This window comes from Phyllostomus discolor, chromosome 5, assembly GCF_004126475.2.
Source record: "Phyllostomus discolor isolate MPI-MPIP mPhyDis1 chromosome 5, mPhyDis1.pri.v3, whole genome shotgun sequence".
Taxonomy (NCBI): Eukaryota; Metazoa; Chordata; class Mammalia; order Chiroptera; family Phyllostomidae; genus Phyllostomus; species Phyllostomus discolor.
The window spans coordinates 107,254,454-107,279,921 of record NC_040907.2 but is presented as its reverse complement, the minus strand read 5'-3'; the positions used below and the strand labels follow the sequence as shown (position 1 = coordinate 107,279,921).

The 25,468-nt window shown below is 37.9% G+C and overlaps 1 protein-coding gene across 1 annotated transcript in view; it reads left to right on the top strand.

The window, feature by feature from the left end:
- C5H10orf53 (chromosome 5 C10orf53 homolog) overlaps window positions 1-22,673 on the top strand; it is a 35,318-nt gene extending 12,645 nt beyond the window's left edge. Inside the window, exons 2-3 of the mRNA XM_028511306.2 lie at window positions 21,451-21,570; window positions 22,225-22,673. Coding sequence (XP_028367107.1) covers window positions 21,451-21,570; window positions 22,225-22,289 — 185 coding nt within the window. The 3' untranslated portion in view covers window positions 22,290-22,673. The remainder of the gene's footprint in view (window positions 1-21,450; window positions 21,571-22,224) is intronic.
- Window positions 22,674-25,468: the final 2,795 nt, after the last annotated feature.

Here is a 25,468-nt window from a genome sequence, read left to right as displayed (position 1 = left end):
TCCAGCACTTGGCTATTGTTAATTGTGCTGCTATGAACATTAGGGTGCATAGGTTATTTTGCATTGGTGTTTCAGGGTTCTTAGGGTATAAGAACTCTGCAGGGTTCTGCAGGGTTCCCAGCATTAGAATTGGGTCAAAAGGCAGTTCCATTTTTAGTTTTCTGAGGAAATTCCATACTGTTTGCCACAGTGGCTGGACCAGTCTGCATTCCCACCAACATTGCACTAGGTTTCCCTTTTCTCCACATCCTCTCCAACACTTGTTTGTTACTTTGCTTATGGTGACCATTCTGACCAGTGTGAAGTGGCATCTCATTGTGTTTTTAATTTGCATCTCTATGATGGCTAGTGATGCTGAGCATCTTTTCATGTGTCTTTGGGCCCTTTGTATGTCCTCCTGAAGAAGTGTCTGTTCAAGTCTTTTGACCATTTCTTAATTGGGTTGTTTGTCTTCCTGGAGTGGACTTGTGTGAGTTCTTTATACATTTTGGAGATCAAATCCTTGTCTGAGTTGTCATTGGCAAATATGTTTTCCCATATATTTGGTTCTCTTTTCATTTTAATGCTATTTTCTTTAGCCACACAGAAGCTTTATAATTTAATGAAGTCCCATTTGTTTATTCCTTCCTTTGTGTCCCTTGCTCTAGGGGATATATCAGTGAAAATATCCCCTATATTGCTGTATGGAATATCTGAGATTTTCCTCCCTATGTTTTCCTTCAGGACTTTTATGGTGTCACAACTATATTTAAGTCTTTTCTCTACCTTGAATTTATTTTTCTGTAGAGTGAGTTGGTGATCAAGTTTCCTTTTTTTTTCTTTTTGCATGTAGCTGTCCAGCTCTCCCAACACCATTTGTTGAAGAGGCTATTTTTACTCCATTTTATGTTGCTGCCCCCTTTGTCAAGTATTAACTGACAATACAGACTTGAGTTTATTTCTGGGTTCTCTGTTCTGCCCCACTGGTCTATGTGTCTGTTCTTATGCCAGTACCAGGCTGTTTTGATTACAGTGGCCTTGTAATACAGTTTGGCATCAGGTACTGTGATCCTTCCTACTTTGTTCTTTTTTCTCAAAATTGCAGCAGCTATTCAGGGTTGTTTATGGCTCCATACACATTTTTGAAATGTTCGTTCTATATCTGTGAAGTATGTCATTGGTACTCTAATAGGGATTGCATTGAATCTATAACTTGCTTCGGGTAGTATGGACATTTTGATGATGTTAATTCTCCAATCCATGAACATGGTATATGCTTCCATTTGTTTGTGCCTTCCTTAATTTCTTTCTTCAGTGTTGTGTAGTTTTCTGAGTACAGGTCTTTTACCTACTTGGTTAGGTTTATTCCTAGGTACTTTATTTTTCTTGTTGCTATATCAAATGGGATTTTTTCCTGGTATCTGTTTCTGATATTTTTCTGTGGTTACTTGGGAGTAGCAATAAACAATCTAAACTTACAGAAACCTAGTTTAAATAATACCAAGTTAGTTTGCATTTGTATACAAAAATCTGTTCCTATACATATTCATCCTTGTCTCTTCAATATGTTATCACTATCTTCATTATGTGCCCATTAACACAGATTCATAATTATTATATTATTTTTTTGCCTTTTAAGTACATAGGGAAAAAAGAGGGGTTTATAAATCAAAAGTGCAAAAATGGTTGATTTTATGTTTTTCACTGTAGGTACCTTTATCAATGTCCTTCAGTTCTTTTTATGACTTCACAATTCTCTCTAGTGCCCTTTCATTTTAGCCTGAATGACTTCTTTAGCCTTTCTTGTAAGGCAGGACTATTAGCAACAAATTATATCAGCTTTTATTTATCTGGAAATGTCTTATTTCCCCTTCACTCTTTAAGGATAGTTTTGACAATCTTAGAATTCTTTGACAGTTTTGATGGTTAGTTTTTTTTCTGTCACCTCTTGGCTAGGCTATAGTGCCCAGTTGTTGGATCAAACACAAGTCTAGATGTTGCTACAAAGGTATTTTTTAGGTGTGCTTAGCATTTACAATCAGTAGAGTACATAAAACAGATTACCTTCCATGTGAGTGAGACTTTAATAAGTCAAGTCCCACTCACATGGCCTTAATAGAAGGTCTTAGTAGACAAAAACTAAGGATACCCAAAGAAGAAGGAATTTTACTCAGGACAGCAACATAAACCCCCTACTTGTGTATCTAGCCTGCCTGACCTATGGAAATCATAACTGAATTCTGCAACATTAACTTCACCTACATGGCCATTGTTTCAGACTTCAGATTCAACAGCCCTCACAAATATATGAGCCAAGTCCTTAAAATAAATATCTCCATTCCCTCATAACCCCTCTCTTCCCTCTTTCTCTTTATGTCTTTGTCTCTATATATAACCTGTTGATTCTATTTCTCTGGAAAACTCTAATCAGTACAAGTTTGGTTTTGCAGTACTTTAAATATGTCATTATACTGCCTTCTGGCCTTCACAGTTTCTGATGAGAAATCATTTGGCTGTTAATCTTATTGAGGAGCCCTTGTACATGACAAATCATTTTTTTCTCCTTTCAAGATTCTTTCTTGGTCTTTGTCTGTTGACAATTTGACTATAATATGTGTCAGTGTGGATCTCTTTGAATTGATCTTTTTTTGGGCTTAGTTTAGCTTCTTGAATATGTATTTTTACATCTTTCACCAAATTTTGGGAGTTTTCAACCATTATTCCTTCAAATACTCTTTCTTCCCCTTCCTCTTTTTTCCTTCTGAGATTCCCATTGCATATATGGTGGTACATTCACTTTTTAAAAATTCTTTGTTCTTTATGTTCTTCAGACTAAATAATTTTAATTGTCCTGTTCTCAAGTTTATTGATTCTTTCTTTTTTTTGTAATGTTAAGCTAAAAGTTATATTTTAAATAAAAATTTATAGTAACAGATGTTTACAAAATCATCACTCAGGAATACATCTTAAAATAATGTTACATGCTTTATTTACTTAGAAGGAGTTACAGACATAGACAAAACAAATAGCTGTCATTTATAAATGCAAATTTCTTTCTTTGAGCAAAAGAAAGCTCATGTAGATGTCAAACTGAAAACCAGTGAGACACAATGATGCAGTGACAGCTCATCACCTCCCTGAATGAGGAACCTTGGAACTCAGTCCCCTGGCCCGGGAATTGTTCTGCTTCTTCTCTCTGTGTTTCTCTGAGCACCAAGGGAATACTGGGTGATTTCTAAAGTCCTGCGTGTCATGGTCCTTTCATTTCAGAGAACAGTACATAAGTATCACAGTATCATTTTCCTTTATCATTAAGCTCAACAGAAAATAAGGTCCTCCAAAATTTTACTACAAAGGGTACTATGGTTTTTATTGCAACTCTCACTATTTTTGGAAAGTTTCCATCTCAGAAATTTTTGATTTGGTTCACTTGGCAATTCCTGCCTTGGAAACATCCTCCATGCACACTAGTATATAGGAAGAAACAAGCAGTCTTTTTTGTGAAACCATTATCTATGCTCCTGCTTTTATTATATAAGACTGGGCAGTGTCTATGCTCAGGCCCAGATCATTTGTAATTACAGAGTGTCCAGCTGATTGATTTACTGTTTCTTTCTTACATTTCACTGTTTGCCATATAAGTTGTATTTTGGTATGTTCCTACAGAATTTCTTCAATCCATGTTTCTCTCAGTTTGATCAATACTTTGAGGTTTTACTTAACAGCTCTTCAGATATGTTGCTGGTATGTGAGGCTCAGATCGCAGAGACAACAGGAAGCTACATCTGCTGGTGGACAAGCCGCCTTTCAGCGCATTATAAGATGTCTGACTTCTCCCTCTATTAATGTTGCACTTCACCTTAAAAGAGTCAACTGCTTAGTTTGCTCACACTCTCAAGTAAAATATTTAGTTTCTTTGTCAATATTAAACATGATTTTCTTTACAACAAAGACATGCTAAGGACAAATACCACAAAACCATGCACTTAAACAAATGATGAAAAAAAAAAAACAGTTGATTTATCTCCAAATATCAATTCTAAAATCAAGGTCTTCAAGTCTTTCACAATGCACACAGATCTCTAAATTTTAGAGATCACATTATCCCACATCATTATTTTTATAGTTTGACAAAAACAAAAATGCATTCTCTTAAATGACAGCATATCAATATCATTGAAATTTATTACTGTGTCAACCGATGGTATTGGTGAAAATTCAACACCAAGAGGAATCCCTGGTTTGGGTGTGGTGAAAAAGAAAACTTTATTTAGTGCAAAACAGCTCAATTGTGATACAGTATGGCTGTGAAGACATCACAGCTGTGAGGTGGCCCTAAGGTGAGGCTCCTCTGGACTAGACAGTGCTGCCCTGGTTTTTCTGCTCTGCTCTGCTCCATGTTGGCCTGCTCTGCCCTGTGCTGGTCTGCTTCACTTTGCTCTGGAAAGCCCATCTTAATAGGTATCTTCTTTCTGAGGGTCCACAACTTGTAATGTTTAACTTTCTCCATAATTATTTGAAAAGTCATACCATTGATAAAACTTGCTAATTTTGAAACCTTACCATTTGCAACAACATGGATGAATCTAGAGGGTATTATGCTAGATGAAATAAGTGAGACAAAAACAAAGTTACCTTTTTCTTTATTCAGCATTCATTTGTTTGTCACTTTTTACTATTCTCCAAAATTCTGAGAAAGTTGGTTCTGACAATTTTGGTGTTTGTTTGGGGTTTTTGGTTGGTTTTTTTTTTTTTTTTTTGATGTTTCTGTGGGTGAACAGGAGTTTGGATCTGCCAGCTCCACTGTTTTGCTGACACTTTTTAGTTGTTTCTTACTACTGCTATAATCAACATGATTGTATAGCATTCAATTAGATCACTTACATACCAAGAATTACATTAAAGCAGAATGTATAAATGAACATTTTGTTATAATATACAATTTACAAGTATTAAAGGGGGAAGACTTCCCATTTAGTTTTACACAAATCCTGTTGGCTCTGCTGGTCACCTCTCCCTGGTCAACTGTCTTCTGCTTACATTCTTGGTATTGTTGGCAGAGACATGTCATGAGCAGAGACTAAAGACAAGGCTCTGAAGTCCAATTGATCTAGTTTTAAATATTGGTGTCCATCCTGTAATAGCTGTGTGACCAAAGTCAAGGTTAAGTTATTTTACCTTTCTGAGTCTCTATTTATTTACAGTAAAATGGGACAAAATCCCTACTTCACTAATATAAAATTCCAATGAGAAAATGCATGTAGAATTATGAACACCATACCTGCATACAGTAAGTGCCCAGTGAGCATTGGTTCTTATAGTTCTAGGGGAGGAGAGTCACTAGAAAGGGGAAATGAGAGTAGTTTGAGACATGTGGGCAGGCAGAAAGCAATTGGTTCTACCTGGAGGAAGGTGTGCAACAAGAGAGAGTCGGACCATTTTACCTTTGGCAAAAGGGATCCAGAAAATTTTCTTGAGCTAAAGAATGATGAGATCAAGGATATGCTTTAAGGAGCCAATTCTGAAGAAAGAGTTTTTGGGAAGAGAAGTGGGAGGAAATAAATTACTAAGAAATATTAAGAGGTTAGAAATTAGGTTTTGATGCACTTCCCATCAAGATGGCAGCATAGGTAAACACAGCTCACTTCCTCTCACGAGCACATCAAAATTACAACTAAAGTATAGAACAACCATCACTCAGAACTTTCAGAAATTTAGCTGAGTGGAAGCAACTACAGAATAAAAGAAGAAACCACATCAAGATTGGTAAGAGGGGTGGAAACACTGAACAGGCTGATCCCACACCCACATGTAGCAGATAAAAATCAGCAGGGCTATCTCAGGAGTGAAGGGTCCCAGCCCCACACAAGGCCCCTCAGCCCAGGGTTCCAGTGCCAGTAAGATGAGTCTCCATAACTTCTGGCTTTAGAGACCAGCAGGGATTGAGGCTGTGGAGGACAGAAACTGCTGGAATCCTAGGCAGTTCCTCTTAAAGGACCCACACACAGACTTCCTCAGACTTACTCCTTCTGAGCCCCAGCTCTGGGGCAGCAAATTGAAAGGCATCAGAGGTATTTGGGGAGGGAATGAATTTTCCAGCTCCAGGGTGAGAGCTGGGGGATAGCTTTCTCCCAGGCAGAAGTGCTGGCAGAAGCCATTGTTCCTTTTCTAAGCCCTCCTTCTACAGAGCCAGCAAGTGGATGCCATTTCTGAGCCTCCAACAACCTGCCTCACACTGTTTGTCCCACTTTGGAATTATCTTCCCCTGCCCCACCCAACTTTCAGGCATACCCAAGCTGTTTCCTTTGGCTTTTCCATATGAATGGCTTGTCTTGGCCCATGCTTCAGATTTTCCTAAATTCTCTCAAACAAACAGCATGTGGTTTCAGCAAGCTCTGTCCCTCCCACTAAGTTGCCCCAGGCCCAACACTAGCAGCATCCAGGCTTTGTTCACAGCTTGGCCTCTCCTGGGCAACTCCAAGCACAGCACAAGTAGCAGCCGTCTGCCAATTACTTTGTAACTAGTGCTATGTGACCCAGGACAGAACACAAACAGTAGCTGACTTTGGACAGGCCACCAGCTATCAAGGCTCAACTATAAGAGGAGTGTGTACTCAGCCCACATGAAGGGCTACCCAGCCCTTCAATTGCCCAGCTTGGGTAATAGGGGAGGCTATGCCACTGGACCCTATAAGACATCTATTACATTAGGCCACTCTACCAAGCCTGGGTGACATAGTAGCTCTTCCACATACATAAAAATGAATACAAAGAAGATGCCAAAGTGAGGAGACAAAGAAACATAGCAAGTGAAACAAACAAACAAACAAACAAAAAACAAAACAAGACTCCAGAAAAAGAGCTAAACAAAATGTAGATAAACAATCTATCAGAGGTAGAATTCAAAACACTGGTTATAAGGATGCTCAGAGACCTTAGTGAAGGTCATGACAGCATAAAAAAGATTGAGTCAAAAACAAAGGATACACTAATTGAAATAAGTAACAATTTATAGGAATCAACAGTAGAATGGATGAAGCCAAGAATCAAATCAACAATTTGGAATATTAAGAAGCAAAAAACATCCAATCAGAACAGCAAAAAGAAAAAAAATTTAAAAAATGAGGATAGTGTAAGAAAAATCTGGGATAGCTTCAGGTGTTATCTCATCTGCATCATGGGGATGCCAGGAGGAGGAGAGAAAGAGCAAGAAACCAGAAACCTATATGAAAAATTAATGAAAAAAACTTCCCTAACTTGGTGAAGGAAATAGACATAAAATCCAGGAACCACAAAGAATCCCAAACAAGATGGATGCAGAAAGGCTCACTCCAAGACACATCATAATTAAAATGCCAAAGCTTAAATACAAAGGATCTTAAAAGCAGCAAGAGAAAATTCCCCTTACCGACAGGGGAATTTTCATAAGACGGTCAGCTAATTTCTCAAAAGAAACTTTGCAAGCTAGAAGGGATTGGCAACAAATATTAAAAGTGAAGAAAAGCAAGAACCAACAAGTAAGCTTATTCTACCCAGCAAAGTTATCATTCAGAATCAAAGAACAGGTAAAGAGTTTCCTAGACAAGAAAAGCTAAAGGAGTTCATCATCAGCAAACTAGTATTACGTGAAATGTTAAAGGGTCTTCTTTAAGAAGAAGATAAAAAATATTAACAGTAAAATGGCAATAAATACACATCTATCAACAATTGAATTTAAAAAAACAAAATAAATAAACAAGCAGAACAGGTGCAGAATCATAGATACAGCTAATGTTTTGATGAATGCCAGATTTGCTGTTTGGGGTGGGGCACTGGGAAGATGGGTGAAAAATGTGAAGGGGATGAGTAGTACAAATTGGTAGTTACAGAATAGTTATGGGATGTAAAGTACAGAATAGGGAAAAGAGTAGCCAAAGAACACATATGCAGGATCTATGGATATTGGCAACAGTATGAAGATTGACTGAGGAAGCAGGGGAGCTGAGCCGAGGGCAAAAAAGGGGCAAAACTTGGGACAAAGGTAATAGCATAAACAATAAAATGTAATAAAACAACAGCAACAAAAAAGAAATTACATTCTGGATATCAGGGGAAAGATGAAGGCAGATTTGAGTAAGAAATAGTTATGACTTCAAATGATATCCATGTATTGATGATCCCAAATTTATGTCTCCTATCAGGACCTCTCAATGTCATTGAGATGTTTAGTAGGTATTTCAGACTAATATATCCAAAATTTCTAAACTAGACTCCTTCTACTCATCCCCACACCAGCCCCTCCTGTGTTCTTTCCACCTCAGTCCATAGCAGTTCCATTCTTTCAGTTACTCAAGCCAAAAACCTTGCAGGCATCTTTCTCTCCTCTCCTTTTCTCACACTTCTCATTTAATCAAGCAGAACATCCTATTGGTTCTATCTTCAAAGCATATAGGCAGAATCCAACCACTTATTATTCTTTCTACCACCACCCTTCAAGCCACCATCATCTGCCTGGATCAAGGCCTTGGCCTCTTACTTAGCTCCCTGTGACCACTCTTGTCCCTCAAAGTCTGTTTTTGACACCCAAAGCCGGGGTGGGTGACATTTAACTTGAGTCAGAGCATGGCCCACGCCTCTGAGAACATTCTGGTGACTCCCAGATCACTAAAAGTGGAAACCAAAGGCTTAAAGTGACCTACCACACTCCTAGTTACCTCCCTGACCTCATCTCCTCTCATTGCTACTTATCCATTTTTCTTACTCCCTCTGCTCCAGCCATACTGGCCTCTTCATGGACTCTTGAACACTCTTACTGCCCTTGCACCTTTGGGGTAGGCAGTTGTTACACCTAGAATGCTCTTTCCCCAGATTCCATTGTAGTTTCACTCTTCACTCTCTCTCTCTCTATCAGCCTTTGGGTTTTTCTCAAAAGTCACTTTCATGGACAGGTCTTCCTTGAGCATCGCCATTGGAAGTGTAAACACTCTCCATGCCTCCCTCTTTATCTCCCTTTTCTCCTCTTTCAGGCCTTCTTATTGCTCATAAATATCTAACATAACATATATTTCACCCATCTACCTTGCTATCATCTCCTACTGAGACATAGGTTTCAAGGGAGCAGGGGTTCTTTTATTTTTTATTTTCTTTTATTTTTTATTGATTTTTAGTGTACAGCTTAGTGGGTAAACAATCATATAATTTAAATAATGTTCCCCTTGATATTTATATTACCACAACTGGAACCATACATAGTTATCACAATATTTTTGAATATATTTTTTATGCTTTACTAACTTCCCCACATCTATTTTGTAACTACAAATATGTGCTTCCTACTTCCTTCACATTTTTCGCCCAGTGCCCCAACACCCCCACTCCTCTGGCAACCATCAATCTCTTCTCTGAATCTGTGAGTCTGTTTCAATTGTGTATTCATTCATTTGGTTTTTTAGATTCCACATATAAGTGAAGTTGTATAGTATTTACACTTCTCTGACTGATTATTTCACTGAACATAATACCTTCTAGGTCCATCCATGCTGGCACAAATAGTAAGATTTCATTATTTTTTATGGCTTATTAATATTCCATTGGAGATATGTACCACTTTTTCTTTATACAATTGTCTGTTGATAGACACTTTGATTGCTTCCATAGCTTAGCTATTGTAAATAACATTGCAATGAGCATAGGAGTGCATCCATTCTTTCTAATTAGTGTTTTGAGTTTCTTTGGATGTATTCCCAGAAATGGAATCACTCGGTCTTTTTACCCAGAGGAGTGGTAGTTCAATGACATAAAAATTGAATGGTAGTTCAATTTTTAATTTTTTGAGGAAACTTCATACTCTTTTCCATAGTGGCCACAACAATCTGCATTCCCACCAATAGTGCAATAGAGTTCCTTGTTCTCCACACCCTTGCCAACACTTGTCACTTGTGGATTTGTTGATGACAAGCCATTCTGACAGGTGTGAGGGTGATATCTCCTTGTGGGTTTTAATTGGTATTTGTCTGATAATTAGTGACATTGAGAACCTTTTATATATTGGCCTCTGTATATCCTCTTTGGAGAAGTGTCTGTTCAGATCCTCTGCCCATTTTTTAATCAGATTGCTTGAGGGGGGGATTGGTGTTTAAATAGTATGAGTTTCTTTATAATATTGGATATTAATCCTTTATCTGATGTATCATTGGCAATATGTTCACTTAATTAGTGGCTTGTCTCTTGATTTTTTTGATGGTTCCTTTTGCTATACAAAAACTTTTTAGTTTGATGTAATGCTATTTACTTATTTATTTATTTTGTTTTTCTTGCCCAGGAAGATAAAACAGAAAAAAACATTGCTATGAGAAATGTCCAAGATTTTACTGCCCAAGTTTTCTTCTAGGATTTCATGTTTTAGAGTCTTACATTAAAGTCCTTAATCCATTTTGAGTTATTCATTTATATGGTATAAGAAAGTTGTCTGGTTTTATTTTTTGTAAGTATCTGTCCAATTTTCCCCAAACCATTAATTGAATAGACTACCTTTACCCTGTTGTATGTTCTTGCCTTCTTTGTCAAATATTAACAGACCATATAGACATGGATTTATTTGTTGGCTCTCTATTCTGTTCCATTGATATATATGTCTGTTTTTATGCTAGTGCCATGCTGTTTTAATTACTATGGACTTGTAGTATAGTTTTATGTCAGGTAGTATGATAGCCTCAACTTTGTTTGTTTTTTTTTGTGTTTTTTTTTTCAATATAGCTGAGGCCATTTGGGGATTTGGTGGTTCCACAAAAATTTTTGGATCATTTGTTCTAGTTCTGCAAAATATAGCATTGGTATTTTCATAGAGATTTCATTGAATCTGCAGATTCCTTTAGGTAGGTAGTATACACATTTTAATAATGTCAATTCTGTCTATCCATGGAACATGGTATAAGCTCCCATTTGTTTGTATTTAATTGATATTTTTCTTCATTACCTGGTAGTTTTGCAAGCAGAGGCCTTTTACATGCTTGGTTAAATTTATTTCTAAGTATTTTATTTTATTTTGGTGCAATTGTAAATGAGATTGTTTTCTTTTTAAATTTTATTTAATCTTTATTATATTTTTCAAATACCATTTAATCCTCTTATAATCCCATCCCCCCAGCAACCACCATATTGTTTTCCATGTCCATGAGTCCATTTTTCTTTTTGCTCAATCCTTCTAACCCTTAACATCCCCCCTAATAACTGTCATCCTGTTCTCCATCTATGATTTGTTTTCTTAGTTTCACTTTTGATATTTCATTATTGGTATAGGAAAATGCAACTGAGGACTTCCAGCCAAGATGGACACATAGGTAGATACATTTTGCCTTCATGCACAACCAAAGAAGAACAACAAGAAATTTAAAAATAAAACATAACCAGTATTGCCAGAAAATTGAATTGTATAGAAGTCTAACAATCAAGGAGTTAAAGAAGAAATATTCATTCAGACAGGTAGGAGGGGCAGAGATGGGCAGCCAAGGCAGAAAGGACACAAGGCAAGATGGTGGCTGGAGGACAAGGTGGTTCCACATTTGAGTGCAGATAAAGTGGAAGGAACAACTGGGCAGCAGGACAAACCACTCAACCCAGGGTTCCAGTGTGGGGAAATAAAACATCCAAACTTATGACTAAAAAAACCTGTGGGGGGTTGTGGTGAGGAGAGAAACTCCCAACCTCACAAAAGAGTTCATTGGAGAGACCCATGGGGTACTAGAATACACACAAACCCACACACCCAGGAATCAGCACCACAAAAGCCCAATTTGCTTGTGGGTAGCAGCAGAAGTGACTGAAAGCCAGCTGAGAGCTGAGCAAGCAGCATTGTTCCCTCTCGGACCCCTCCCCTACATACAGCACCACAAAGCAGTGACAGGGTTTGCCCACCCCTAGCAAATACTTAAGGCTATGCCCCTTACTATGTAACAGGAGTGCTGAGACTATATATATATATATATATATATATATATATATATCCCAAATGAAAAAAAAAAAAAAACAGATCAAAGCTCCAGAAAAAAATACAAATAAACAATGAAGAGATAGTCAACCTATCACATGCAGAGTTCAAAACACTGGTAATCAGGATGCTCACAAAAATGGTTGAGTATGGTCTCAAAATAGAGGAAGAAGTGAAGGCTATGCAAGTGAAATAAAGAGAAATGTACAGGGAACCAACAGTGAAGGGAAGGAAATTGGGACTCAAATCAACCATTTGGAGTAGAAGAATGAAGTAAACATTCAACCAGAACAGAATGAAGAAATATGAATTCAAAAAAAAAATGAGGAGTGGCTTAGGAACCTATGTGACAAATTAAAACATTTCAATATCCAAATCATAGGGGTGCCAGAAGGAGAACAAGAGCAAGACATTGAAAACTTGTTTGAAAACATAATGAAGGAGAACTCCCCCAATCTGTTAGAGGAAATAGACTTCCAGGAAGTCCAGGAAGCTCAGAGTCCCAAAGAAATTGGACCTGAGGAGGAACACACCAAGGCACATCATCATTAAATTACCCAAGATTAAAGATAAGGAGACAATCTTAAAAACAGCAAGAGAAAAGGAGACAGTTACCTACAAAGGAGTGCCCATTAGACTATCAGCTGTTTTCTCAAAAGAAATCTTGCAGGCAAGAAAGGGGCCTGCAAGAAGGATTCCAAGTCATGAAAGGCAAAGGACCTACCACACAAGATTACTACTATCCAGCCAAAGCTATCATTTAGATGGAAGGGGCAGATAAATTCTGTCCAGATAAGGTCAAGTTAAAGGAGTTCATCATCACCAAGCCATTATTATTTGAAATGTTAAGGGGACTTATCTAAGAAAAAGAAGAAAATCAAAATATGAACAGTAAAATGACAATAAACTCATAACTATCAACAACCTAGCCTAAAAAAAAAAAACTAAGCAAACATCTAGATCAGGAACAGAATCACAGAAATGGAGATCACACGGAGGGTTATCAGTTGGGGTCGGGGGAGAACTGGAGAAAAGGTACAGAGAATAAGAAGCATAAATGGTAGGTACAAAATAGACAGGAGGATGTTAAGAATAGTATGGAAAATGGAGAAGCCAAAGAACTTATATGTATGACAAATGGACATAAACTAAGGTAGAGGAATGCTGGTGGGAGGGTGGATGTAGGACAGAGGGGGAAAAGGGGGAGAATATATGGGAAAACTGTAATAGCATAATCAATAAATTATATTTAAAAAAGAAAGAACATGCAACAGAAAGAAAGGAGGAGATCCTACCCTTTGCAACGCATGGATGACCTGGAAAGCATTATGCTAAGTGAAATAAGCCAGTGGTGAAAGACAAATACCACATAATCTCCCTTTAACAGAAACCTAATCACAAACAGACAACAAACAGCAAAATATAACCAAAGACACTGAAATGAGAATAGGCTGACTGTGACCAGAGGGGAGAGGGGAGGAATTTTGGAGGATGGGGGGAATGGTTTGAAGGAACTAGTATAAAGACACATGACAATAACAGGGAAGGGTGGGGAAGGCTGGGGGAGTGGGCTGGGATAGGGGTAAAGGGCAGAAAACTGTACTTGAACAACAATTAAAATAAAGAAAGAAGAAATAAAAGAATAAAAATAAATAAAATAAATGCAACTGATTTCTGAATATTAATTTTGTATCCTTCTTTACTGAATTTATCAGTTCTAGTAGTTATTTGGTGTTCTTAAGGTTCTCTGTATACTGTATCATGTCATCTGTAAATAGTTTTATTTCTTCCTTTCCAATTTGGATGCCTTTTATTTCTTCCTCTTGTCTGATTGCTGTGGATAAAACTTCCAGTCCTATGTTGAATAAGAGTGATGAAATCAAACATTCCTGTCTTCTTCCTGATCCTAAGGGAACTGATTTTAGATTTTTCCCTTTGAGTATAATGTTAGCTGTGGGTTTGTCATATGTGGCCTTTATTATGTTGAGTTATGTTCCCTCTATTCCCACTTTGCTAAGAGTTTTTATCATAAATGCATGCTGGATTTAACCAAATACTATTTCTGCATCTATTGATATGATGATGTGGTTTTTACTGTTTCTTTTGTTTATGTGGTATATCATGTTAATTGATTTGCACATATTGTACAAACCTTGCATCCCAAGAAAAATCCCACTTGATTGTAGCGCCTGATCTTCTTAATATATTGCTGTATTTAGTTTGCTAATATTTTGTTGAGGATTTTTTCAACTATGTTTATCAGGGATGTTGGCTTATAATGTTCTCTCTTTGTAGTACTTTCAGGTGGTTTTGGAATTAGGATAATGCTGGCCTTGTAAAATGAGTTTGGGAGTCTTTCTTCTCTTGAATTTTTTGAAATAGTTTGAGAAGGATAGGTGTTAGTTCTTTGAGTGTTTGATAAAAATTCACCTGTGAAGCTATCCAGGCCAAGACTTTGTTTGCTGGCAGTTTTTTGATTACCACTTTGATTTCATCCATTACAATCACGCTGCTTAGATTTTCTGATTCCTCTTGATTCAGTATTGGAAGACTTTATGTTTGTTGTAATTTGTCCATTTGATCCAGGTTGTCCATTTGTTGGCATATAATTGTTTATAATATTTTCTTACAACCCTTGTATTTCTTTGATGTCAGTTGTTACCTCTCCTTTTTAACTTCTGATTTTATTTACCTGGTTCCTCTCTTTTTTTCTTGATGAGTGTGGTTAAATGTTTGTTGATCTTGTTTATGTTTTCAAAGAACCAGATCTTGGTTTCATTGAATTTTTGTATTTTTAGACTTTATTTTTGCTCTGATCTTAGTTATTCCCTTTCTCCTATTCACTTTGGGATTTGTGTGTTTTTCTTTTTCTATTTCCTTGAGATTAGATTCACTTGAGATTTTTCTAGTTTCTTGGGATAGGCCTATAATGCTATGAATTTCCCTATGAGAGTTGCTTTCACTGTGTCCTATAGATTTGGGGTTGTTGTGTTCTCAATTTCATTTGTTTCAAGGTATCTTTTGATTTCTTCCTTGATCTCATTGGTAACTCATTCATTGTTTAGCAACATGTTACATAGCATCCATGTGTTTGTGTGTTTTTCAGGTTTTTTCTTGTAATTGATTTCTAGTTTCTTACCATTATGGGCAAAGAAGATGCTTGATATGTCAATCCTCTTAAATTTACTGTGACTTTTTTTGTGTCCTAACATGCGGTCTATCCTAAAAAATATTCCATGTGCATTTGAAAAGAATGTATATTCTGCTGCTTTGGGATAAATGCTCTGAAGATATAAATTAAATCCATTTGATTTGTTATGTCATTTAAGGTTACTGTTTCCTTGTTGATTTCATGCCTGGAATATCTCTCCATTGATCTCATTCTTAACTGTTTTTTTCTCTGCTGTGTTCCAGTGTCTGGAACTGTGCCTGGTATATCTTAGGGACCAACAAATATTTATTAAAATGGACCTACATGGAGCCAAATGCTAGAACCTCAGGAGGTGAGACTGCAGAGAAGGAAGAAAAATAGAACCAGGCAGACGGCAGGACATTGGCAATGGTCCCTCAGAGGGGTGCATGATAAGAGAGAATCTGAAGGAACAGGCAGCAAACGAAATGAGAATTTCAATAAGAAAATAGGCACCAAACCATTAAGTAAGAGCTATCTCTAGAAAAAGATGAATTTATTGTTGATAAAGGACCTAGTGAAAAAGTATTCTCAAAGGCTTATGATGGGAGGGTAAACTGGCACAGTAACTTTGGAGGGCAACTTGTCAGTGTCTTAAAATTTAATTATATGTTGTAGAATCCAGCTATGCCATTTCTCAATTGTTCACACACACACACACACACACACACACACACAAACTTGGACATGTACATGGAGGGTCTCCCTCCACATTTCTTGGTGACACTGAAAAACTAGAAACAACCAGAAAAAGAAAATGGTTGAGTAAGTTACAGTACCTCTGTCACATGAAATGCAATGCAGCAGCACTATGTATATTGATAGGGCTGGATTATCATGACATGGTGTTAAGGGAATAAAGTATGTTCCTGAATTTTATGTGCACTGTGATCCCACTTACACTGAAAATGACAAAGGGAAAGGAGGAGGAAGAATTATGGCTGATTTAAAATTTTTTGTTCATTTCTATAATTTTTATAAGTGGAAACTAATCAACAAAACAAGCAAGCAAGCAAAATATAACCAGAGATACTGAAATAAAGAACAAACTGACAGTAACCAGAGGGGCCAGGGGGCTTCTCTGGCCACATTATCTTGTGGGAAATAAGGGGAGCAGTCATCAAGGAATATGTATAAAGGACACACAGACAAAGCCAAAGGCAGGTAGAATCAAGGGTGGGAGGCAGAGATGGGCGGTGAGGAAGGGAGTGGTGGAGGGAATATGGAGATAACTGTGCTTAAACAACAATAAAAAATTTAATTAAAAATATCATAGGCCTACATTGCATTTATTACCTGATAAAATTTTAGAGTAAAATTATTTTAAATCAATAAAGGAGATGGGTCAGAGCATCCATCTCCTGAGGTGTAAGGGAGAACTGGGTGAGTCTTCTACTGTGCTGATGGTTCTTCACCTCTGAGCACACAGGTTCAGGAAAAGGTAGGCTGAAGGCTGCTAGTGCAGGAGGTAAAGGAGTGGGTGGAGGAAGCAAAAAGCATAGGCAGCTCCTCCCATTGTAGGGGAGGAGAGGAGTATTTTGAGATCAAGGGGAGAATTTTTATGGTTGAAGGAGTCTTGAGTAATCGGTAGGTGGCTGATTTTTAAAGTTAGGTTTGTATATTCCTGAATAATAATTCATATTATACTGGCAGCCAACATTTACTGAGGGTTTGTGACAAATGCCTGAGTGTTAAGAGAAGCAAAGCAGGTAACATATGCTCTACCCTCTCTGTCCCACACTCCCATACCACTGTAGACCAAACACTATCATCACACCAAGCAGAGAGTGGTGCATTTTCAGATACATCTCATCTTTAAAAACCTGCATCTAAATTCTGTGGGGTTTTTTCAGTCATAGCTCTTTATCATTTCCTGAAGCCGTGCTGGTTTTGGAAATATGTTTAATTTTTCCTGAGTTTACTATGCCTCAAGCAATCTGAACATTTTTGTTCTTTCTTCATTACCCATGAATTATAGTTGTCCAGCAAAAATGTCTCTACTATGGCTTCAACACTGATTAAACTAAACTAACTAATGCTTAACAAAATGTTCTAAATAATTCCCCTGGCCATGTTGCTCCTGGCCTGCTGTAACTTAAGTCTGCCAAATGACCCACAAAAGGGAATTAGAAGGAATGGAAACTGACCCATAAGAACAAAATCTGCCTTATTTTGTTAGGATGCTCTGTTCGACAGCCTCTCATATCTAGCTGTGCATTAGCTACACACATTAATGGTCACCACCTTGCATCTGTGCAAAGCAGAAAAGGAGATGCTTGCCTGTCTGTCTGCTTTGACTTCCTAACCAGCAGCATTTAAGTCATTCACAGATGGTGCACAATTCTCCTAGCACTGAGAAGAGGGAGGCTTTCCTATGTCTCTTCGGTTTACCCAAATCCCACTTGAAAAATGAGGTGCCACTTCAAAGAAGCAGGCATTCTGTGGGTGGCCTTATAGCTTCTGGTTGATTTATGCTGGAGTTTAGCCACTGCCTTTGCAAAGACTTTGCTTCATAGAGTATATTTATCTGACCTTTCTTTGAAGAGACAATCCTATGGCAGCTCATAGGAACAAATGGGTCCTCCATGTAGAGAAGTTGGCATTTGGATGAGCTGTAGGAATTCTGATGTTTCTTCCAATTTGGTCCCTTAACCCTGTACTGGCCACCCTACTGCTGGGCTCAACACATCCTCAGCTGATGAGAAGGAATGGGCATCCTGAGGGTGACATACAATCTAGAATCTGAGGTGGCTTATCACTTTAATAAGAATCAGACTTAGGCCATTCAGGGTCTGAAAGTGTCATTGGAGGTGCCCAATAATGTTATGAGCTTGTTTATTTAATGAGCTTTATTAACACCAGGTACCTAGAGAGGTAAGGGAGTGTGTTGTGGTTGATGAGGGAGACAGATACACTTAAAAGCCCCAAGAGCCCCTGTTTTGTAAAGGTAAAGTGAGGAGTTATTTGTTCCCTTAAGAGGATTTCATCTTGTTGGATTTCAATGGCTCAGGCAGACCCCCATTATTTGGTACCCCTACTTCCATAGGGGGAGTTGACTATTTGATGGATCTAATCTAGTTTTTTAGGTATACCTTGCTATGAAAGAGTCCTGCTATTCTCATAAAACAAATCCCAAATTCACATGCTGCATGAGGCTTGGTCATATGGGGCCCTGAAGGAAAGGGTCAGTGTAGTTACAGGGCACACACCTTCCTGGACAGAGCCCTGCCTCACTTACAATGCATTCACTGTGACCAGCCCCAGACAGTACCTGCACCCTCCTCTCCAGAAATCCCAGGCCTCACCACCTAGCTCCCAGAGATGGGGTTATAAAGGGAGAGTGGAGAAGCTGTTTAGGTCATGATTTTTCCCTATTATATTAAACTACATTTCCCAGGAACATCTTCAGACAAGGATATCCAAGATTATAGAGGCTGAATTGCCTCCTCTCTACCCACCTGGAGCTTTTTCCCTTCTAGCTACACCTCCCCTCTCTTGAGAGGGTGCTGTTTGGGGATTAAATGGTTCCTAGATATCTCTGCCTGTAGAGATTTATGCTTCCTAGGTGAACCATTGGCCCCCCAAACTGGGTGGTCTGCTTCATTTAAACAAGTCATCTGTCCATGCCCAGTACTATCCTCCAAAGATATCTAAGAACAAGACATTTAAATGGGATACAATAACATAAATTTGTCAAAGGAAAAGATGCGGGTATTTTGTAGAGATTGGCATTAGCTGACGTAAGTAAAGTCAATTAGGGCCACCACTGGGTGCCCAAGGAGTGCTATCTTGTTAATGGAGATCCTCGCTGAGTTACTTTCTGAAGTTCCTTTCCAGAAGTGAAGTTAAAATCATGCAATTAAAATGTTCACAGTTGGGGTTTGATGTTCTTGAACTGATTGAAAGATGAAGTGGACATGCCAACATTTTGGAAAAGCAATTGTCTCTGTAATTAAATGCAATTAATGAATAACTGTTTGCTTTTTTCCACATAAGACTGATTGAAATGCCAAAAATTTTAAAAAACATGTCCCCATCTGATTTCTCTTTCCATCCTAACCAAAAAGTTTACCAATACATGAAAACTGCCAAGGGAGGTGATTTATTACATCAACTCTATGACCAATATTAGATATTAGAACACATCAAGAAAATTGGAGAGAAACAAGTTGGAAAAAATAGAGCTCCAGGCTGCTCAATGCACATAATTTCTCCTAAGCCCATATACTCTTCATTTTTTCCAGTAGAAAATAAACCTAACAATTTTTCTGTAGCTGATATCTAAGAGAGGAGCCATGGAATGTGATAACCAAAATGCAGTTTCCAAATGTGAGAATAAAAGTTGAGCTCACTCTATGAAGACAAGCAACCCAATTAAAAAATGGGCAAAGGACTTCAACAGACACTTCTCCAAGGAGTACATATAGAGGGTCCAGAGACATATGAAAAGATGCTCAGTATCACCAGCTATCAGAGAGATGCAAATTAAAACCACAATGAGATACCACTTCACACCAGTCAGAATGGCCATCATAAACAAAGCAGTAAACAACAAGGGTTGGAGAAGTTGTGGAGAAAGGGAACCCTAGTGCACTGTTGGTGGGATTGCAGACTGGTCCAGACACTGTGGAAAATACTATGGAATGTCCTCAGAAAACTAAAAATGCATCTGCCTTTTGATCCAGCAATTCCACTGCTAGGAATATGTCTTAAGAACCCTGAAACATCAGTCTAAAAGAACATATGCACCCCAATGTTCATAGCAGCACAATTTATAATAGCCAAGTGCTGGGAGCAACCTAGGTGCCCATCAGTAAATGAATGGATCAAAAAACTATGGTACATTTACACAATAGAATTCTATGCAGCAGAAAGAAAGAAGGAGCTCCTTCCTTTTGCAACAGCATGGATGGAACTGGAAAGCATTATGCTAAGAGAAATAAGCCAGGCAGTGAAAGACAAATATCATATGATCTCACCTTTAACAGGAACCTAATCAACAAAATAAACAAATAAGCAAAATATAACCAAAGACACTGAAATTGAGAGCAGGCTGACAATGACCAGAGGGGAGGTGGGAGGGGATAATGGGGGGAAGAGTTTTCAGGAACAAGTATAAAGGACACATGGACAAAACCAAGGGGGTTGGTAGAAGCAAGGGAGGGAGGTGGGTTTGGCTGCAGTGGGGTTGGAGAGGTGGGGGGTAAATACAGACAACTGTAATTGAACAACAATAAAATAATTTTTAAAAAAACTTGAGTTCATTATCTTTCTTAAAAACATTTTTTCTAATTATTATAGAAAAGTCTGGGAAATGATGAAAGAATAAAGAAGAAAAACTTTCTCATAATCTCACCACAGAGAGATAATCACTGAGCATTTTCTTTTTTCTATTACACAAACATATTTTAAATAATATTGAATATATATTTATCTGTAGTCTGATTTTTGCTTATTATGATTTTTCTTACTATTAAAAATTCATAAATGCTTTTTGAAATATCCAAATAAAATCTCATCATATGGACTTACTACTATTTACTTGATCATCCTCTTGTTGTTGGGCATACAAGTTATTCACAGTATTTTTCTATTATAAAACTACAGAATGAAATATCTTATTGAAAAAAAACCTGCCTATATTTTGGATTTTTTTCCTTAGGAAGCTTTCTAAAAGTGCAATTTCCTGGACCAGATATTAGAATCATTTTTAATTCTAATTTTTGAGGCTTCTAAGAGTATTTTCATGTACCATCAAATTGCCCTTCAGAAAGGTGACCAATTTATATTTTCATCAGCAGGGTAAGAAGTTACCCCATTTCACAAATTCCCTACAATATTGAATATTGTTTCTATAAGAAAAACTTAAAACTCTTCACAAAGAAAGCTCACATTTTCACAGATCATATGAGTCTAGAACAAATTTAAACCAATCTTGAAATGCTCTGGTTATGCTTCCCAGCATGAGTAAGGGCACATTGAGGCCAGCACCAGGTCAGTGCCCACCAGGGCAGTTGAATTACTGTCATGAGCAACTGGAGAGCAGTACAGCTGCTGTCATCCATAAAGACATCTGCATATTATATTAATATAGAGCCTTTAAAAGTTATAGCAGGAAGACTCTATATAAGTTGCTATAACTTTTAAAGCCATACAAACAAGAGTGCTAAACTATGAACTTAAAAGTAGGTGTGTAAATATTTTTAATCTGTATTACTTGGAAAATAAAATAACAACCACATTATTTTTTAAATAAAATTTAAAAATATATAGAGTCTGCTCCACTGTCACTCATATCCCTTTCTATCTTTTCCAGCTGTGCTGGCTGAAGATGGACATGAGGTCATTCTAGAGAAGATTGAAGACTGGAATGTGGTAGAACTCAAGGTGAATGAAGAAGTTATCTTCCACTGCAACATCAAAGACTTGGAATTTGGTAGAGCCTTCCTACCTGGATTTTGCTTTCTCTCAAGTGTCCTCAGTTTCTAGTTGAAGGGGTCAGTCAGTGTGTCATGCCCAGATTCAAACTGGGTCTCTTTCTGAGTCAAAGACCTGTGCTTTGCAACATGTGAGTGGGCACATCCTAAAACACACACAGTAAAGAACTTAATGCTCTAGGCTTCTTCCCAAAACACTAAGAACAGAAAAGGAACAAAAAGAAAATGAAGTTTGAGTTCTAGACTTCAAATGATATGACAGGAACTTAGGGATAATAGGTTTTGGGTGGTTTTGCATTTTAATGTGTTTTATTATTGGCTGCCTTCAAAACAGTTTTTGTTTCATTTGATTACTCCATCTAGCTCCATAAGACAGAGTTGGCATTCCAGTAGTATATGGTGCCATCTGCAACATTCTAAGGATTTCTTTGCCCTGGTGAGTTGCTGGCCTAGCAGGCTGGCACCAGGCATGCCTCACTCTGCTCAGAAGTAAAGCTTTTGCAATCCACTAATACTCTATCAAAGGCTAGTTAACCATTAACATGCTTGTGCACTTTGAAAACACTCTCCCAAGTGGAAGCTACATGTGTGTCTTATTTGGTATTACATTCTATGTAAAGCTGGCCACAAGAAAAATTTTTTTACTTCCCTAGGAGGTGATGGTAAACTAGACCCTCTGTGCCAACAGGCCAGAGTAGCTGTGCTAAATGCCTACTGATCTCTTCGTTGGAACAGGGATCTCAAGTCAAAAGAACAGCAACTGCCTCCGTGGTTCAGTGATACAAACAAAGCAGGCTCCACAGTCAGAACAAGGCAAGACCAGTCTGTCCTTCAGCTTAAACAGGATAGGATTTCTCACCCAAGAGCAAGAAAATAGGACCTACAGAAACAATGCAACCTCATCATTTGCAGTTTCTTTCCATCTAAATCCATAGAGAGAGCCTTGAAATATCAGGTACATGTTGAGCTGAAGGAAATAATAAAGTGCAACGTAATAACAAAGCTCCATCTCTTATTAATAACACATAGTTGCCAGAAGCATCTGAGATTCCATTTTATTGTTAGGAAAGAGATATGAACAGGTAAAATTGAAGATGAGCAGGAAGGGGTGGATGGAAGGGAAAACAGTGGCCTTTGAAAAACTGAACCAAAGTTAATGTTAGTATTTGGAAATTTGGCAATTTTTTTGGCAAATTTGGCAATTTGGCAATTTAGATTTATTTGGAAATAAATCTACATATTTATTTCTTGTTCCCAATGGAATACTATTTAAAACACTAATAGACAATTGCCTGAAATCAAATTATCAGGTATCCTTTTTGAAAACAAGAAAATTATCTGCCTTATTTTGCATTGGCCAGTTCAACAAGCTGTTCTGAAAGGGGCCCAAAAGAGGCCAGGGCAGAAGGGTAAAGTGTCTCTCCTGTCCCTCTGAAGGCAATAACATGGAGTTAAAGAAGGGTTTTAGTTATGGTCAGTGTAAAACCCAGCCATGTCAAAATGATGCTCTTTTTACTTTCAGGTCTATGTACCACACTGCAGCATATATTCTTAGCTATACAGTAAAAAGAGAGGAGAAATGCAGATATTAATGTAATGACATTAAATGTGAGGTTGTGGTAAGAAAGCATCATACCTTTGAGAAGAAAGATGCATGGAAGACTCTGGGCTAGTGTTAAAAGAAGGGCTTTCAGAGCTCCACAAGGTGGCTACTGGCTCTGAACTTGTGCTCCTCAGGGGAGTGACAACCCTACTTCCTGTGGCTTTCTAGAACCTGGGGAACATTTCCATTGTTGCAGGGGGGCTCCTCAGACCCCCTGCCCCCTCTCCAAACTTGAAACGCATCTAGAACTTGATGAAAACACTTGTACAAGTTCTTTCTCACACTTGTACATAGTATCAAATAGGGATATAATTTTCATTTTCAACACAAACTTCACATCGGATTTCACTGAGAGATGATGAATCACATAGGACAGTTTAGAAATATTTAATTATCCTTACTGGGAACCTGAGGCTAAAAAAAACCTTCTCCCTGGTGTCTGGTGCCAGTTTTCACACATCTTGAGCAACCCTAGAATTAATCTTTTATTCTCAAATGCCAGTAAGTTATCAATGTAGCCCTCTATCTTTGTTTTCATATAAACATTTTACTACAAGTAAATGCATTTTTATTACAGTAAGTTGAAAAAATAAGGTAAGAATAAAGTACAAATTTGATAACATTTTGCTATATTTCAATTTTGGTTTTTCTATTTACTATATGTCTAAATATATATAAAGAGATAAACATATAGAAGTTGATATCACCAATTTGGGATCATGTTGTATATACCCAATTATCTTTTTTTTAACTTAAAATTTTTATGTTGAGCTTCTTACTGTGACTGTCTAAGAATTCTATCTTATATCAGGAAATTTGTTCCTGTTTTAACAGTGATTTCTACTTTTACTGCCAAAACTTTTTCTGCTGAGAAATAAAATTGCAAGCTTTCCCATCTGCACGTGGTACTGTAACTTCAGCTCCAAAGACAGTGAACCCTCCTTAGACTCTGGGACATGAATGTTGAACTGGCAAAAACACTCCCCATGGCAGCAGCCCTGCCCTCCTTCTGCACAGACCCCTCAGCCTGTATTTGTGCCCTCAGAGCAGCTTCCCACTTCCACCAGGGCCTACTCTTCTTCCCTCCATGAACAGAGCAGAAGAACAGATGAGATTGTACATGGATTCTAAGAAAGACTAGAGTGCATAATGCTTCTGGCGGATGCTGTATTCAGGACATGGTGTTCCACTTTAAATCAAAGTTAAACAGTGTATGAATATAAATCTTTATTACTTGAAAAAGTTACGGGGTTACCTCAGGGTGGTGGCTTAGAGAGGTGGGTGGGGTGAGTAAAGGGAGGAGGCCTGCAGGACTCTCATTTCTTCCATACTGTATGTGTTGTCAGTCATGGAATTAATTTTTACTTGCGTGGAGGTGGTATTTTTCAAATAAACATTTAAAATAAAATCAATTAAGCCAAAAATAAAACTGGAATTTGACTTTGAGGTCACCTGTCTATATGACTTAACCCTTCTCTGTCATAGAGTAGGAAGAGCTTTCTCTTTGAAAATGCAAAATATATCCAGAGACATTGAAAATAAAGAACAGAGTGATAGTAACCAGAGAGGAGGGGGGAAGGGATAATGGGAAAATAGGAAAGGGTCATCAAGGAACATGGGTAAAAGACACATGGACAAAACCAAAGAGGGTAGGATAGAGGGTAGCAGGTGTGAGTGGGTGGGGCAGGGGAGGGGTGGGGGGAAATGGAAACAACTGTTCTTAGAACAACTGTTCTCTATAACAACTGTTCTTGCATATAAGCTGTTCTTGAAACACAACTGTTATAAGGACAACTGTTCTTACAACTGTTGTTCTTTGACACCAAGCTTAAAAAAAAAGAAATTTGTAAATAAGGTAATAATTTCTGAGTCTAAAGAAATGTACCACTTCCAGTCAAGAGGGTGGTGTAGGCAGACATGGCTCACCTTCTCACACAACCACATCAAAATTACAACTGAGATACAGAACAACCATCATTCAGCACCATCAGAAACTGAGTTGAATGGAAGTCTGACAACTACGGAATTAAAGAAACCACATCCATATAGACTGGTAGGAGAGGCACAGATGTGGAATGGGCTGGTTCCACACCTGCATGTGATGGATAAATATTTGGGAGGGATATCTCAGGAGCAAGAAGTCCCAGCCACACACCAGTCCCCTCAGGCCAGGGTTTCAGTGCCAGGAAAATAAGTCTCCATGACTTCTGGCTGCAAAACCAGCAGGGACTGAGTCAGTGGAAGAAATTTCTGGAGCCCCAAGCAGTTCCTCTTAAAGAACCCACATATAGACT